Here is an 18,314-nt window from a genome sequence, read left to right as displayed (position 1 = left end):
ATGACTGAAGAGAAGGGGATAGGTCGAGGGGTACCAGTAGAGGTAGTATTAATGAGATTTGGCAACTAATTAGATACGTAAAATAAAGAAGACTGAGGTGTTAAGGATGACTCTAAAGATCTAGTCAGTTAGTAATATGGTGGTGCTCTCCAAAGTAATAGGAAAGTTAAGAAGAGGAGTAGGTTTGGGAAGAAATATAATATGTTCTGTTAGGGGCATGTTAAGTTTGAAATACCTATGGGACATCCAAATTTAAAAGGTACAGTAGATAGTTGTAAATGTGGGACTGATGCTCATGAGGGAGCTTAACGCTGCATATATAGATCTGAAAATCATCTATACAATGATAATTAATCCCAGAAAACTAATTTATTCACCAAAAGTGAACTAGTAAAAGAGTACTGAAAAAAGAAGAGAGTCGCAGTTGAGAGGCAAAACATGGATGATCAGCCGGTAGAGAAGACTGAGAAATAGTCAGAAGGTTAGGTAGGAGGAGATTCATGAGAGAGTACTATAATGAAAACCCAAAGAAAGAATAGCTAGGAGGAAAGAGTAGTCAAGAGTGCCAAATGTTATAGATATATAAAAGACGAGGAAGACTGAAAATGGTCATGGGACTTGATCCTATTATTCCATGAAGTTATTGTCCTACATGCCTTCTTTATTTCACAGCTGAATTCCCAGAAAAAGTTATCTATACTCTATGCTTCTTCTCTCCTTGAATATAGCCCCCAACCTCATCACTCAACTGAAATTGCTCTATCCAAAGTTATCAGGGTGTGGTAGAGTGAAGAAGGGGGGTATTTTAAAATGGAGAAGACCTGGCCATGCTCAAAGGCAGCAACAGAGAGAGGGGGAGAGAGAGAGAGAAAGAGAGAGATGGAGAGAGAGAGAGAGAGAGATGGAGAGAGAGAGAGAGAGAGAGAGAGAGAGAGAGAGAGAGAGATGGAGAGAGAGAGAGAGAGAGAGAGAGAGAGAGAGAGAGAGAGAGAGAGAGAGAGAAATTAAAGATTAGAAACAGTAATAACCAGAGCAATCAGTTGGAAGATATTAGAGACAATGGAATCAAGGATAAAATTAGAGGGAATGATCTTAGCAAAAAGGACCACTTATTTCTCAAAGAATTGAGTAAAGGAGAGAATGGGAATGTCAAAGGTTTTGATATATAGATGGGGTTTGTGTAGGATGTCATGTAGTCTTTCAGTAAAAAATGAAGCAAGGTCCTTGATTGAGACAGTGGGCTTGAAAATTTTATGAATTGAGTTGAACTGTAAATGATTTGAAATCTAAGGCAAGAGTACATCAAGTTACTGGGTAGTAATAATTCTGTCATAAGGTCAGTGACAGCTGCATGTTTGACCACACCTAAAACCTTATTCTCTCAGGTATTCCCAAGAGATTCTGACAGCTTATAAGTCCAGGATTGAGCCAGTGTACAGAAGTTACTTTGTAGAGAGCACTGATCTAGATAGACTGGATTTTGGTTATATAATGTACCTCTACCCATCTTTCTAAAATAGTAGACTTCGTAACTTTTCATAGACCACCTGTTTATATTAGAATATGTGTACAGTTTTTGTGAGAAGCAAAAAATGAATAAATAATTGGTCAACCAAGTCAACAAGCTTATATTAAGTAAAAAGCATAATTAACTTCTCTCCTGTCAGGCAAAACATTCAAATATCAAAAGTTCAAATCACATTATTTATTCTCTCATTTATATCCTCACATGCCTAACCTACTGGCCCATATCATAAGCAATAGGTGTAAACCTTAAAATTTCTTAGACTTATAAATGTTGGAAATTTCACCATTGGGAAATTTCATACTTGGAAAATTTCTTACTGATAGTCTATTGGAATGTGAACCCCATTGGCATGTGAGGTTCCTCCTCCTCCCTTCTTAAGATTACTTTAGGACAGAAACCTTTTGCTGAACAATGGAAAGGGCTTTGACCTATGCTTAAGCATAGAACAGGAAGTTCTTTGAGTCATGATTGATTTTAGAATTGATACAATAGAGATACTTGGAATGACAGAACCAGGTCTTGGAAATTACAATCTACACCCTACTCAGTCCTAACAGGATTTAGGAAGGGCTGCAGCATAGATCAAAATTTAATTATTCCAATCTCCACCCTACTCAGGGTAACAGGATTTAGGAATTACATAGCTGAATTCCTTGGCGACCTTAAATTAATATATATCAGTCTTTTAAAGTGATTTCCTTGTCACATTGGGGAAAATAAAATTGACCCCAAAGTGAACCTTGTCTTCGTTTCCTTGAATATGCCTTAGAGAGAATTTAAGAAAGTTTCCAAGTGGCTCTTCCCTGATATAGCCACTGGCTGACCAAAAGTTGTCCCCAAGGAGACTTTCCTGGCCTGCCCACAAATTAAAGAGGGATCCACCTACAGATTCTTTCATTTCTAAATGTCTAAAAGACACATATGTTACAGGCAGTAATGCAGTTTCACTTAGAAGGCATGAGAAAAGGGACGTTAGGATAAAGGGAAGAAATGAAAGATGGGTTATATTTATCACATATATTAAACATGTGTGGGGAGGGGCTTAGTCATGAGAGTTCTCCCCCTAACTTGATGAGCCTAAACAGAGTCATGTTTTTTTATTTTACTTTGGTCGAATCCTCATATTGAGAGTATGAACAAACCATTAGTGCTTCCTGGAGAACAGGCATCACCAAGGGCACTGTCCCCAAGATGAAGGAATTGATTCACATTTTTATGAAACGGATTGTCATGGAAGAAGTCACTCCCATGTCTCCACCTTCTTTCTGCCTCTTGGATATGACCTATCCTTTGGGTCCTTCTTTTCCTTTTCTGAAAACAGAGCTAAATACAGAATGAGACTTAGGAGTGACCTCTCCGGAGGAGTTGTTCACAGTGACCATGAGACAGAAACACATGCATTTGTTCACCTCTGTAGCTCAAGAGGAGAGTTTCTGTATAATGGTAATTTCCTGTCCTGAGCCCTAGAGAGGCAAAAGTATGTCTCTGGCATATGATAGTCATAACGAGGGGAGCCACATTGGCCAAGAGGTAAAAGTTCCTGAGAACTGCCTCTCTAGCATTCTTAAGTTTAAAAGTTTCAGAATCCAGAGAAAGCTGGAAGCTGAGGATGGGAACTTCATGGGCAGTGTAATCCCAGAGTCTAGCCTGTAAGCAAGATATGGGGGAGGGTAAAGAGGTGGGACAGGTTAGACAATGCCAACCTTAGGGGTTGCTTCAGGGCAATGCCAAGTTCAAGGGCTCAGGACAGGAAATCGTCTGTTAACTGATCGGAAATTTCTTTCATACCACACACATTAGAAAGAAAAGATCATCATGGAAATGATCCTCAAGTACTGTGTGACACAGAATCAAAGGACAAAATATGGAAATAAAATGGAAATGCTGAAGCTCTGTACTTTCCATTACATTACTGGAGTCAGTTATTCACATGGTATGGGTCCGGTGGGAAGGGAGCTTACCTGTCTAGCAGGCCCATGTGTTTATTTTTCCCCCTTCCAGAGGAAATCTAAATCAAAAATGTTTTTATGAGAATAGGAGGCATTAGGAGCCTATGCAAAATAGATTCACCAGTCAGAGATACATTATATTGATTGTTTTGAGGTTACTATGAATCCTCCATGGGTTTTCTGCATTTGTTTGAGGGCTCTCGTGAGTTTTTTATATTTTCAAGGTGATGGACTAAAAGTTGTTGTGTACCAGATAGATGGATATATATATTGCATGTTAGCGTGGAAGCAAAGGACCCTCTTATTCCTATCTGTGAATGCATAGATACATGTTATATATTCTGAGATTTTTGTCAAATCAGCATGACATAACAGATAAACAGATTCTTGGTCAGGAAGACATGTGTTCATGATTTAGACACATCTTGGCTATGTAACTCTGGGCAAATTACTTAACCCCCTGGGTCCTCATAACTAAATTATCAAAGAGCTGCCAATCTGCTTTAGTGTAAGACATTTCCTCATCAAGAGTTTCCCAGACCAATGAAATCACAGTTCTAGATAAAAAAAAAAAAAAACCAACATCTCTGGGTCCAGTCTCAATGAATCAAAGAGAAAATGAGATTTGGGGGTAGGGGAAAATAATGATCATGATAATTACAATAATAGCTGGCATTTAAATGGTGCCTACTATATACTAGGAACCGTACAAAGTGCTTTACAAATATTGCCTCCTTTGATCTTCACAACAATTCTTCGAGGCAGATGCTGTTACTAACTCCTTTTTACAGTCAAGGAAATCGAGGCAGATGGAAGTTAAGTAGTTTGCCTAGGGTCACACATCTAGTAAAAGTCTGAAGCTGGATTTAAACTCATCGCTTCTTGCCTCCAGACCCAGTGTTCTTTCCATGGCACCACCTCACCACCCCTAGGATCGGACCTGGCCAGGGAATGAGAGCAGAGGGCACTGGGTCAGGTGCTACACAAGCCATCTCTTCACTGAACTAAATGTCTCCTCAGAAGCAGTTGTTGAGGGTAAAATGAGTGACTCACCAATCCCCACCAGAGTGCATCTGCATAGGTGTCAAAGTGGTCGTTCTCGCCTTTCTCTGCCAAGTACACCAAGAAGGAGGCTAGAATGAGGCAAAGGAAGCCAATATACCAAGCAGTGACCAGCTCCTGCAAGAGAGAAAATAGACAAAATTATAACCTGGATATCACATGACAGCCGTTTTGCTGAGTCTTTCCAATTAATGAGGAGATTCAAGCACTCCATCTGGGGAGAAGACCAGAGAAGACAACCTTTGCCATGCGATCTCGCGTGTTCTGCCAGGGAACACCCTGCAGGAAGCTGTTATCCAATTGCTTGCTGGCCCACAGGACACCTTTCATAGAACTCCACAGGCTGGCACTGACTAACAGATACAGCTTCATTCCCAGGGGCATGCTGGGAAGAACACCTGCCAGATTAGCCACTGGGACTTTTAACAATGGTCTCGGCTTACTGCCAGGAAAAGGCAAGAGAGACCCTTGGGATTTCACCATCCATACCCTGCTGGGATATCTAAAAGTACAACAAGAACTGTGGCACCATCAACCAAAACTGGGGTACCTTGAAACAAATTCAGGCTGTTGGTCTCTGCTTTTCTATTCTTGTCCTTTTCCAAGTGACTTTTCACTGATTTGCTTAAATGGTTGAGTCCTTTCACATTTAAATTCAAAATTGTCTCAGGATCACATGATCATAGGTCTCTAGCCAGAAAAGTTTTGTGGTCCAACCCCTTTGTTTTATACATAAGAAAACTGAGGTCCCATAGAGGACCTCAAGATCACACAAGTAGCAAGTGGTAGATCCAAGCATCAAAATTATCTTCAGACTTTAATTTTTATGTTCTTTCCAAATTCACCATGCAGAAAGATAATCCTAATTATAACAGCTAGCAGTTGTATTAGAGATTTAAGATTTACAAAGCACTTTACAAAAATTATCTCATCCCCATAACTCTGTGAGGTAGATGTTATTATTATACTCATTTTGTAGGTGAGGAAACTGAGGCAGACAATGGTCAGTTTAATAGTTTGCCCAAGATCATACAGTTAGTATTTGAAGCAAAATTGGAACTCAGGTCTTCCTGATTGTAGGTCCAGCACTCAATCCACTATGCCACCTAGCTACCTCTAGGTGGCACTTCAGATAGAAGCAATATAATTGAAAAGGAAATGTAATTACATTATTGAAGAGGAAATCATTTTTTTATAAAGCTCCAATTTTGTCCTTAATGCATTTTAATTTGGTGGGAGTGGGGAGAAGTTAATGAAATATCCTTTTAAAATGACCTTGCAGATAGAAATGTATTTGTGTTTCAGGTTTCTAAATCACATCCAAGGACAAATGAAAGATAAGTAACCACAAAGCCAGAAGCTACACAACCATATCTACCCACAGAATCACAGTTATTCAGTGAGCTCCAGTGATCTACAGGACCCAAGCCATCCACAGGACCAAATGCAGCAACTATCAAGCAACTATTATAGGCCAGCTATTGCCCCAGGCGTTGGGCATACAAGTATAATGAATGAAACAAGCTCTATTCCCAAGGAGCTTCCTTACATTTTAACAGCACAACAGTACATATGTAAGTATATGCAGAATAAATATAAACAATAATCAATTGTTGTTGTTAAGTTGTTTCCCTTGTGTGAGAAGAGAGGAAAGAGAAGGGTAGAAAAAAAAAACAGACAGACAGACAGAGAGAGAGAGAGAGAGAGAGAGAGAGAGAGAGAGAGAGAGAGAGATTCCATCTCAGCCATAGTTCTGACTGCAATGGTTAAACAGTTGGTTAAACAATCTACTGTAAAGCCATAGAAAATAGGACAGCCACCAAAATTATCTCCAAATAGCAGATACTCAGGGTTTACAGTTTAGCAAAAAGTTCTTTGATGTTTGACAACATGATGATTTAGAGGAGGAAACAAAAGACATCTCATTGGTATAATTTAATAATGATGCTCCATTCTCTGACAGACATGAAGAGGGAACAACTAAAGGAAATGGAAATGGAAATCTAACTGAGGGATAGGTTAACTGGCCAACATGACATAAGTACCCTCCATCCAGCAAGATCTCTTCCTCAGGATCCTGGAGGGCAGGAGATGGGCACTAAGGAAAAGCTGTCCAACACCAGGGCAAATGGGAAGTGTTGCTGGTTGTAGACAGGTTACTTAGAGGAACCACAAAATCCTCAGCATAAGAAATAAATTGACTTGTGATGAATGTGGTATTTACCCTGTTCATTCTTTTCCAGGAAGGAGAAGTTGTATGGAATGAGCTCTAGATACTCAGCCCCAAGCCTGATCTCCCAGGTTTGTTCTCAGCTGTTTCAGGGCTTACCTTGCTATGGGCATACACCACTGAACCAAGGAGTTTCCAGGTGCCTCCTCTCCGATCCATTCGAATCATCCTCAAAATCTGTAAGAATCTCAAACTCCGGAGGGCTGACGTGGCAAACACATTGCCCTGGGATCCCGCAGCCAACACAGCAATTGAAGCTATCAGCACCATGATGTCTATGTAGGAAATAACAAAGACAATCCATAAGATCAAGTACTCCCTGTGCCTTCTGCCTTCGTGGGCTTGATGCATATCCTTGCTTTGAGACGTGAGTGCCAGCATATCTCTCTGTAATGGTTGGCAGGATAGAGGCCTCGGGCAGAGGTAGGTACATGGTAGAGCCCTGGATCTGAAGTCAAAGGACCTGGGTTCGAATCTCACTACTGGCATCTACTACTCAGATGACCCTGGGGAAAGTCATAACTTCCCTGGGCTTCAGTGATCTGTAAAATAAATGGGTTGGACTAAATAGCTTCTGAGATCTCTTCCATTTCTAAAAATATCCATAGAAAACCTTCTACACATTGAGCTTCCCTGGGGTTTGTTTTTTTCTCTCCCAGAGTTGCCATCCACTGGGTCTAATACTCCAAGAATTTCCTTCTTTTTACTATTTTTGCTACATTTTTTTCTGTGACTTTGAACCAAAGGGAAAGTCCCCACGCTCCGGTGGGTCTGAATTCACCCCAGAAGAACCTAATGGTACTGACTAAATCCAGATAAAGGTTTAGGGCTATTTAAAACTATTCATTTTCACAGACTTAAAAATGGAAGGAATCTTTAAGATCAATTGTTTCCACTCCTTCCTTATATAGATGAGGAAACTGAGGCTGACAGAGGTGAAGTTACTTCCCAAGGTTACATGATTAGAAAGTGGCAAAGCCAGAAATTAAACTGAGGTTTTGTTGCTTTTGATTCAAGACAACATGTTAAAGAACCCAATATAGCTAATCTAGAAAGCAACTGGGAACTATTGTCCCAAAATTACTAAGGGGCAAACCCTTCAAACCAGTAATAGCATTTCTAGGCCAATATCCCCAAGAAAACTCAAAGAAAAGTAAAAAATACCAATTGTAAAAAACAAACAAAACAAAAAAACTCTTTCTGGGGTGGCAAAGCACTGGAAATAAAGGGTATGCCCATCAATAAAGGAAATGCTTAACAAATTATTGTATATGCATGTATATGCAATGGAATACTACTATGCTATAAGAAATGATGAAAGTGGGGCAGCTAAATGGTTCAGTGGATAAAGATGGGAGATTTTGAGTTCAAATCTGGCCTCAGATAATTCCCAGCTATGTGACTCTGGACAATCATTCAACCTATCAGTTCTAAGACAGAAGGTAAGGTTTGTTTATTTGTTTTTAATTTAAAAAAATAAAAATTTTAAAGAAATAATGAAAGGAAGTGGTTTTAGAGAAAACTGGGAACACTTGTATAAACTAATACAGAATAAAATGAATAGAACTAGGAGAAAAATGTGTACTCTTAAAAACATTAAGGGACAGGTAGGTGGCTCCATGGATTGAGAGTCAGGCCTAGAGATGGGATGTCTTGGGTTCAAATCTGAACTCAGACACTTCCTAGCTGGGTGGCCCTGGGCAAGTCACTTAACCCTCATTACTTAGCTCTTAAAACTCTCCTGCCTTGAAACCAATATACAATGTTGATTCTAAGATAGAAGGTAAGAGTTTTTTTTTTTTAATTACCAAAACAAAGAATTCTGATTAATGCAATAACCAAACTCTAGAGAACTGGTAGTGAAGGATATTCCCTACTTCTCAATGCTGGACTAGAGATATAGAATAACATATACATTTTTTACCTGACCAATATGTTTGTTTTTGCTTAATTAAGCATATCTGTAGCAAAGGATTTCTTCTTTTTCAGCAGGAGGGGAAAGGGAGAGAAGGGAAAGAAAAAATTTTATTAATTTAAAAAATTCTTTTTTTTTTTTTTAAACCCTTACCTTCCGTCTTGGAGTCAATACTGTGTATTGGCTCCAAGGCAGAAGAGTGGTAAGGGCTAGGCAATGGGGGTCAAGTGACTTGCCCAGGGTCACACAGCTAGGAAGTGGCTGAGGCCGGATTTGAACCTAGGACCTCCCGTCTCTAGGCTTGGCTCTCAATCCACTGAGCCACCCAGCTGCCCCCTAAAAAATTCTTTTTAAAAAAGTCTTCCTAAGTAAAAGCCACCAGTAGTTTCTATACGGGCTATTATAGAACTAGACTTGGAGTCAGAGAAACTTGGGCTTCAAATACACATAAGCTTTTTGTGTCTCATGGCAAGACATTTAATTTCTCTGGACCTCGGTTCTTCCGTAAAATGAGGGTGTTGATCTCAATGACCTTTGAGGTTCCTTCTAACTCTAAAGCTATGATCCTGTAATCTCTGCCTTTCAAATCCATCAGACAAGTTCTTTGGGTCACTATTTTTTTAACCCCTCACCTTTCATCTTGGAATCAATGCTAAGTATTGGTTTCAAAGCAGAAGAGTGGTAAGGGCTAGGCAATGGGGGTCAAGTGACTTGTCCAGGGTCACACAGCTGGGAAGTGTCTAAGACCAGATTTTAATTTAGGACCTCCTGTCCCTAGGCTTGGCTCTCAATCCACTGAGCCACCCAGCTGCCCCTGGGTCACTATGATTTTCATTTGTCTCCTGTGTTCATCTTGATTCAGGTGATGTCACACTAGCCTCCTCAGTAGATGTTTCCCAAAGGGGGCCTGAGTTTCTTCTGATTCTGAATGGCCCTATTGCTTCTTGTACCTGCATAGGGGTGCTTGGCCCCCCCAAAGCTAGGGGTGCCCAGATCACAATTCTTCCCTGTGTTTTGCTCCTCTCCAAGTGATCACTTCAAAGAAAACTCTTTACCAAAAACACAGAACAATCCCTGTCAATGTCATGGTGGTGATATCATGAATTGGAATTGGAAGAAATGCCAGTTCCTTGACTGGCAGTTTGTGGGCTGGAGAAGGAAGGGGAGGCTGTCACTCTTCATGCAGTTAGAAGCCCCCACATGCTACCCTCTCGGGGTGTTCCCTGTTCCCCAGAGGCTGCCCCCTCAGGGAAGTCCTTACCAATGACACAGAAGGGTTTTCGAGCAAACTTCAGCCTCCCCCTCCAGCCCCGATAGCGACAGCAGCAGCCGGCAGCCCAGATCCTCACGAAGTACTCCACTCCAAAAACCACAATGGTGACGATTTCCTGAAAGGAAAGCCACACGTAATGCCTCCTGCAGGCGCCTCTTCCCTCTGAACCACGGGACTGCCCAACACCTGGGGCCCTTGACCTCTGCCCTGAGCCAGGGGAACTCCCATCTTCGCAGAAACCAGATCCTGTGAAGAGCTCTGAATTACTGACCAGAAGCCTGGAATCATCAAGCTGAGGTCAGGAAAAAAATGGTTGTATAAAACTGAATCTGTATCAGATTAAAAACTCTCTGGCCTCAGGCCCATTGAAGGCACCAACCAAAGAATCCTAGTAGGTACCAGCCCAGCAATGAGGCCGCAGAGGAAGCCATTAGTTCCCTAAAGAAATGCACAAATGAATGGAGCATCAAGAAAGAAAGATCATATGTGCTCATGGTCTGCATGGAAGCTGGATACAAAAACTCTCAAGTTATATGTTTTTGCTTTTAAAAACCCTCACCTTCTGTCTTAGGATCAATACTGTGAATCGGTTCCAAGGCAGAAGAGTGGTAAGGGCTAGGCAATGGGGGTTAAGTGACTTGCCCAGGGTCACACAGCTGGGAAGTGTCTGAGGCCATATTTGAACCCAGGACCTCCTTACTCTAGGCCTGTATCTCCATCCACTGGGCCACCTACCTGCCCCTCAAATTATATGTTATAGAACAGTCCAACAAGGGGTAGAGTGGGAGCTGAACCAGATGCTAATAAATCCTGTCCTCTGACCTGGAAACTCTTGACAAGTATCTCCAGCCACTGTCACCTTGAAAGCAATTAATTAATAACTGTGTTCTCATTCATCCAGGATAGCTGATGGTTTCGAGAGAAATCCTGTTATTAAAAAGTTCATCTCCAAACATTTCCCATTCTCTTAGAGAAGATGCTGAATTCTCATGATGTAACCTATATACTATCCCTCCTCCCCTCACCCCTGGATGTACCCAAGATGGCACTGAGCTTCCCCAGAGTTCCTATTTCTTGCTTCCCACATTTTTTTTGGAAACAAGCCTGAATTTTTCACCAGTCAGTGCATTGTTACAGCCTTCTTGTGACTATTCCCTGAAGGCATCTAAATAGAATTAGAAAATGGAGAAAATGGACCCAAGAGTCCAGGAACTTTGTTTTGGGGAATTTTGGGAAATCTCCCCACCTTGGGGCATACGTAGAAATGCAGTGACCATGAGGGCTCACTCCCCTTCTGCACTGGAACCAGACAATCACACAACAAGCTATAAGGAGAAAGGAAGGTAAATTCTAGCAATGGCTCCCTAGTTTCCCAGCAAACATCATCCATAATCTCTACAACAGCTTTCCTAGTTTTAAACAAAGTTATAATTCTACCTATCAGCTTATAGCACCTTCTCAAAAAAATTGTTGCTTTTATTTTATATATAGGTTCTTATGTGAGTGGTGCCTCTCCTGATAGAATACCAGCCCCTTGGGGGCAGGATCTGTGGGTACCAAGCACCTCATACAGTGCCTGACATAGAGCAGGCATCTAATAGATATTGGTTGAGAGGATTTCAACATGCAAATAAAGATCTTCCCCTGGAAAGCAGGTCTTGTGCCTCTATCCCTGTTATCCCCATGCCACAGGGCACCTGACCTATGAGGGTAGGTCTGAAAACCTCAGGGGAACTCTGAGGGTTTGGGTTTTCACACTTACAGTCAATAAAACTCTGGGGTTCAGCCTATAGTGCTATTCCTCTCTCGCCAATCCAGCTCCTATTTCTGCATAAACAGATGGAATAAAAGAGAATTTACTGAAAAGATGAAATTGCCAGGATATTCCAATGAGGAGCAAAGGCCTTGAAGTAAGCTATGGGAATGAACATTTGGCTTCTCCTTGGGTTATCTTCACAACCTCCAGACCTCATGTGGCAATAGGATGTGGATAATGGGGGGTAGGGGCATAAAGGAGGATTGTCATAAATGGGGCAAAGGGAAGGTCCTGGGACCCCACAAAATTGCTCCTCCAAATGGACTCAACTCATTTCCCTTTCATGAGCTCCAAATTCAACTACTTCACAGAAAGTAATTCATCAGATGGAAGACTGGATGTCCTCCAAGCCCATGAGACAAAAGCTTATTAAACTTCCTTTCTGAACCTATTCCTCCCTTACCTAAGAGCTTTTCATTTTTTGCTTTGTCTGAAATTTAAAAAAAAAAAAAAGCACAATTAAATCTTGGTTACCATGGCATCCCTCCTCTCTCGGTTTTATACCTGGGGCCCAGCCAGCTCAGCCTGACTCAGAATTTTTCTCTGCACAAGCATGTTCTCTCACTCCTCCCCACCCAGAGAGAATTGCTAACAAGCATATGTCAAAGGCATTCCTAGTTCCTTCGGAAATCCAGTCATGAGCAACCTGGAGTGGGGGGGGGGGAGACTCGATTTGGGAGGGGAGGCAGATGGAATACAGGGGTTAAAATAACAGTTATACTAGAGAACTTTGATTCTAAGCTCTAGGGTTTGCTCTTCTATGGGGAGAAGATGCCTATATTGCCTACAACACACTTTGCTACTTTATGTAGCACTGCTGTCAGGGGACAGGAATAACCCCATTTTAAAGATGATACCAGAGGAGAGGGGGGTACCCCATTTTAACACTTGTGTCGGTGGACAGGCATTACCCTGCTATGATGCTAGTGTCAGGGCAGAGATCATTCTATTATCATACTAGTTATGGGGGAGAAGGATAACCTTGTTCTAATGCTGGTAATAGAGAAGAGGCAGAGATCATCTTGTTTTAACATTAGCATAAGGGGGCAGAAATAATCCTGTTATAGTGTCTATCTCAAACAGCATAAATAGGAGCCACCTTAAAGGTAAACTGGTACAGAAAGACAGAGACAGAGAGACAGAGAGAGTGAAAGACAGAGACAAAAAGAGAGACAGAGACAGAGACAGACAGAGACAGAGAGACAGAGAGAGTGAAAGACAGACAGAGACAAAAAGAGAGACAGAGACAGACAGAGACAGAGAGAGTGAAAGACAGACAGAGACAAAAAGAGAGACAGAGACAGAGACAGAGAGTGAGCTATACTTCACAACAGTACATTGTATACAGGGTTCAAAGATATGATATTATTAGTCACTTTGCTGGGATTTTATTAGAACTTTGCTTTATAATCATCATTTCTTTTTAAGTATCATTTTTGTCTCTTAACCATTCTCTGTCTTAATGTCTTATCTGTAAAATGGGGATTAGATTTCACTATTTACCTCATAAGACAGTTTTAAGGAAAGCTCCTTATGAACTATAAAATGCTAAAGAAGTAGAAGCTGTTATTATTAATACTACTACTAATAAATATGTACATCTGGCCTCTTTTGAGCCCTGTCCTATAATAAGTATTATGGGAGACATGAAAGAAGAAACCATTAGTCAATCAACAAGTATCTACTACATGCCAAGTCCTTCCCTAGGCAATGGGACTACAAAGACAAGAATGAAATGATTCCTCTTCTCAAAGAACGCTTATTCTATCAGAGAAATAGCATGTTAACATATAAGCATATATAAAACTAAAAGATAATTTTGGAAAGGAGGTACCAGATAATGGGGGAATTGGGAATAATACCAGATCCTTACCCTCAAAAGCCTGCAAGTCTTATAGATGAAAAAAATGTCACACAAATAAAGAACTCTTAAGACGCTCCATGAAAGTTTTTTATTTGGAAACTTGTGGTCTGAGGCTCTTCTATATCAACTGAAATATAAAAGAAACAGAAAGCAAACCAATCCAACAATGATTCAGGCCATCCAAAATGGCGCTTCCTTGATCCCAAGCAAGGAGACCTTGGCTTTTCCCTTGAAAAGTTCTTGGTTCTCCAGCAACCTCATTTCCCCAAAATCCCCACCAACAGGATACACTCTGAGAGCCTTCATTTACTCTTCCTCATCCTGGACATATCTCCAAACCTAGCTATGCACTCTGCCCATGTACACCTACCCAAAGTTTGAGACTCACCAGGATGTAGAGGGCACCTTCTGAGCTCTTCTCATACTCCTTGATGGTGGAGAAGACTGACAGCACCAGGCAGGAGAAGACTAGCAAGAACCTGAGGAAAAAGAGAAAGGCCACTCAGTCCAGAGCATGGACTGCAAATGCCACTGCCCAATTTTGGTTTCCTTGGCTGAAAGAACGGTCTGGTTAAAACCGTGAGTTCCTTGAGGGCAAGGACTGTCCTTGACTTATAGCTAGTCAACCTGGGCTTGAGTTCAGGACTAGATAATCACTTGGAGACCTTGGGTAAGTCAGTCTCTCTCTCTAGACTCCAGTGTTTTCATCAGTAAATTATGAGCACTAGATAAAATTTTCTCTGAAATTTTGATGTTGTAAGAAGAGCCCAAGATTTTGAGTTAGAAACTAGAGTTCAACTCCTTCTTCTGTGCCCTACTCCCTGTGTGATTTTGAACAAGTACTTTGACTTCTCTGAGTCCCAGGTTCTTCTTCTGTAAAATAAAGGGCTAAGCCTATATGATCTCAAAAGGTCCTTTTCAGTTCTAAATCCCATGCTCATATGGTTGGTCCCCTTTGGCTCAGACTGTAAGAGTCTATACTGAACAGAGATTCTGGCACTACAAATAGTTGTTGGTTTGGGTTTGCTCAAAGTGGAGAATGCCAGCAAACAGTCTGCACCTAGGCCTGCACAGAGCAAAACAAAACAGATCTCTGAAGGGGCAGGAGGGATGCCCACTGACAGACTTTTTGGCATATCAAGACAACCCTGGGCCTGACAGGAGTCTGTCCTATCTAGTTCTTTTCCTGGCAAATGAATATAAACATTTTTAATTGTTTAAAAGGGGAGATCATTATAATAGAAAGATAATATCACTCTGGCCCTTTGTACCCAAGAATAACAATGTTCTTGAATATGTTCAAATCTTTTGGAAGAGTCTAAACTCCTGCCCTTTCTACTTCCCACCTCCATGATCTTAATCAAGTCATTTTTCTTTGGATCTCCATTTGCTCATCTGTAAAATGAAAGGTTTGAAGCTTTGAGATGACCTCTGAGGTCCCTTCCACCTCTAAAGCTACACCCCGTTGAATAATCAGTTCCCTTATAGCAGGGGTTCTTAATCTGAGGTCCATTAACTTGCTTTTTAAAAAAATCACTAGGGGCAGTGAGGTGACTCACTGAATTGAGAGCCAAGCATAGAAATAGTAGGTCCTGGGTTCAAATCAGACCTCAGGTATGTCTAGCTATGTGACTCTGGGCAAGACACTTAACCCCAACTGCATAACCCTTATTGCTCTTCTGCCTTGAAAATAATAGTTAGTATTGATTCTAAGATAGAAGGTGAGGTTTTTTTAATTTCAATATAATTTTAATATATTTTTATGAATTTATATTTTTCATTTTTTAATCACAATAAGAATAGCTAATAATTAGATAGTATTTTAAAGCTTATAAAACACTTTACAAATATTGCTTCATTTTGTCCACATTACAACCCTGGGAGGTAGGTGCCATTATTATTCACATTTCGCAGATGAGTAAATGGAGGTTAAGTGACTGAAGGGGGTTTGAACTCAAGTCTTCCTGACTCAAGAACCAGTACTCTATCCATTGTGCCACCAGCTGCCCACTTGTTACTGTCTCTTAGTGAATTCTTCTTCATACTTCACCCAAAGAGATCATTTCATCCAACCCTTTTATTTAATCAATGGGGAAACTGAGGGCAATAAAGCTGAAATTCCCAAAGCCATATAGCTGGTCAGAGACAATCTAAGGATGATACCCCAGATCTTCTGCTCCCCAACTATTTCTTTGCCCTCTTGTTACCTCAGATTATCCTATTTAACCCATCTATCTATCCCCCTTGTCTCCTAGGCTATCCTGCCATCCAGAGGAGAGAAGGTCTGAACTTGCTTGTGAGAAAGATTCTCCAATGATAGTCATTTGGTACCACCCCTTCCTGGGTTGGTGGATTACAGAGGGCAGATGTTAAATTAATTGGCTCAGTTTGGAAAGACATCCAGTTCTGAGAGAAACTAAACCACAGTTTAAGGCCCTGAGTCAGAGTTGCTACAGTGGCTATCTGAGGGAGGAAAGAGCCTTTGGGGAGGAAGAGCATATATAACCAACTGCAATTTCCCCACCATTCTTCCCCATTCCCTCTTCTGCCCTTTAACCAGAGACTCCTCTGCATTCAAGAAGAAAATGCTCAGCACCTAATGCTCACACTATTTTTGTTCTCCATCTTTCAGTCATGTTTGAGTATTCGTGACCTCATTTGGGGTTTTCTTGGCAAAGATATTGGAACAGTTTGCCATTTCCTTCTCCAGCTCATTTTACACATGAGTAAACTGAGGCAAACAGGGTTAAATGGTTTTTCCAGGGTCACACAACTAAGTATCCAAGGCCTGATTTGAACTCAGAAAAATGAGTCTTTCTAATTCTTTTGTTTTGCTGTTGTTTTTAAACCCTTCCCTTCCATCTTAGAATCAATAATCTGTTATTGGTTCCAAGGCAGAAATGCTGTAGGGGCTAGGCAAGAGGGGTTAAGTGACTCACCCAGGGTCACAGAGCTTGGAAGAATCTGAGGCCAGATTCTTGTATCCAGGTCTGGCTCTCTATCCACTGAGCCACCCAGCTGCCCACTCTCTACTTAGTTTTTAAACCTCTTCACAACTTGACTGCTTCCTACCTTTCTAATCTTCCTATGCATTACAACTCTAAGCATAGACGATGGCTTTCTTGCCCTTCCTCCCATACAACGTTCCATCCCCCCCTCCAAACCATGCAATTTTACTCATTGCCTTTCATACCTGGAAATTTCTCCCTCCTCATCTAGACCTCCTAAATTCCTTCAAGATTCCATCTAAATCTTGCCTTCTGTAAGAGGTTTTTCATGCATTCTTCCCTCTCCATATACATATACTGCTCAAAGCCTTCCCTCTGAGGTTGCCTGGCATTTATTCTGTTTCTATCTTGTGGTACACAGTTATTTTCATGTTTATATTGTAGGCTCCTTGAGGGCAGGGGCCATATTTCTGTTTTTCTTCATATTTCCAGCACTTAGCAAAGTGCTTAGAACATGACAAGCCCTGAAATGCTTACAGACCAAAGCTATTGAATTATCTGTGCTATAAAAAGTCTCGAAACAGCAGCTGATCTAAAAAGCATTACAAATTGCCATTTAGATATACACTTCCAACAAGATTTACTTGTCTGGTTTTACCTGACCTAGGCCAATAGTAAACTAATTCAGAATCAGATTTTCCTGAGCTCCCTCCCATGATGGTAAGGAGATAGTCTAGAGGATATGATCCAAAGACAAGATATTGATAATTCACCACAATGGTCCAGAAGATTCTAAACTGATTCTTCCCCAGAAGTGCCAACAGACTAAATGTTTTTGTGATTCATCTGCAGAAATTCCAAGTTGTCTCAAATCAAACTTTCTTTATGGCTTCAGTCTTCTTTATGGTTCAATCATACCCTATAGGAACTTAATTAACTTAATTAATTAAGCTTAATTAATTAAATTTAATTAATCAAACACTCAGTGAGTATACCAAGCCCTGTATTAGATGTTTGTGAGGGAGATAAGAGTAGACCCACTCTCTGCCCACCAGGAGCTTAGAGCCAAGGCACCCACACATAGAACTATTGAGAGAATCATTTGAGAGAAGATAGGAGCAGGTACAAGACTACCTCCTGGGGCAGCCCATTCCGCTCCAATTGTCAGGAAGTTTTTCCTTGGATCAAGTCAAAATCTTCTCTAATATCTTCCCACTATTCCTGCTTTTGTGCTCTATTTGAGTTCTATAACAAGTCTAATCTCTCTTCCATATAAAATCCCCAAATACCTGAAGACAACTAGCACATACCCTCTAAGTTTTCCCTCCCCCAATCTTCATTGTTCAGTCCTTTCAGTTATGTCGGATTCTTCATGACCCTATTTGGAATTTTCTTGGCAGAGGTACTGGAATGGTTTGCCATTTCCTTCTCCAGCTCATTTTATACATGAGGAAACTTGAGGCAAACTGGGTTAAGTGATTTGCTCCAGGTCACATAGCGAGTAAGTATCTGAGGTCATATTTGAACTGAAAAAAGATGAATCTTCGTGACTCCAGGCTGGCACTCTAAACCACTGTGCACTTAGCTGGCCAATCCAATCATCCAAACTCAACATGCCCAATTCCTTCAATTAAAGAGTAGTCTGGCATGATAGAATAGGGAATAAAATTCTGGACCAGTCAGGGTTACCTGCATTCAAATTCCATTTGACATGGATTAGCCGTATGAC

General features: G+C 41.0%; 1 protein-coding gene across 15 annotated transcripts in view; it reads right to left on the bottom strand.

Moving 5' to 3' along the window:
• The window catches only part of KCNQ2 (potassium voltage-gated channel subfamily Q member 2), a 181,119-nt gene that overhangs the window by 76,023 nt on the left and 86,782 nt on the right, over positions 1-18,314 (bottom strand). For all 15 annotated transcript variants that reach the window (XM_001368000.4, XM_001367934.4, XM_001367897.4 and 12 more), the window contains exons 2-5: positions 14,026-14,116; positions 9,946-10,072; positions 6,869-7,044; positions 4,531-4,656 (exon numbers count right to left, since the gene is read on the bottom strand). In XM_001368000.4, coding sequence (XP_001368037.1) covers positions 4,531-4,656; positions 6,869-7,044; positions 9,946-10,072; positions 14,026-14,116 — 520 coding nt within the window. The remainder of the gene's footprint in view (positions 1-4,530; positions 4,657-6,868; positions 7,045-9,945; positions 10,073-14,025; positions 14,117-18,314) is intronic.

This window comes from Monodelphis domestica, chromosome 1 (genome assembly GCF_027887165.1).
Source record: "Monodelphis domestica isolate mMonDom1 chromosome 1, mMonDom1.pri, whole genome shotgun sequence".
In the NCBI taxonomy this organism is placed as follows: domain Eukaryota; kingdom Metazoa; phylum Chordata; class Mammalia; order Didelphimorphia; family Didelphidae; genus Monodelphis; species Monodelphis domestica.
Note: the sequence above shows the minus strand (reverse complement) of the source record. Positions and strands in the feature narration are given on the sequence as shown.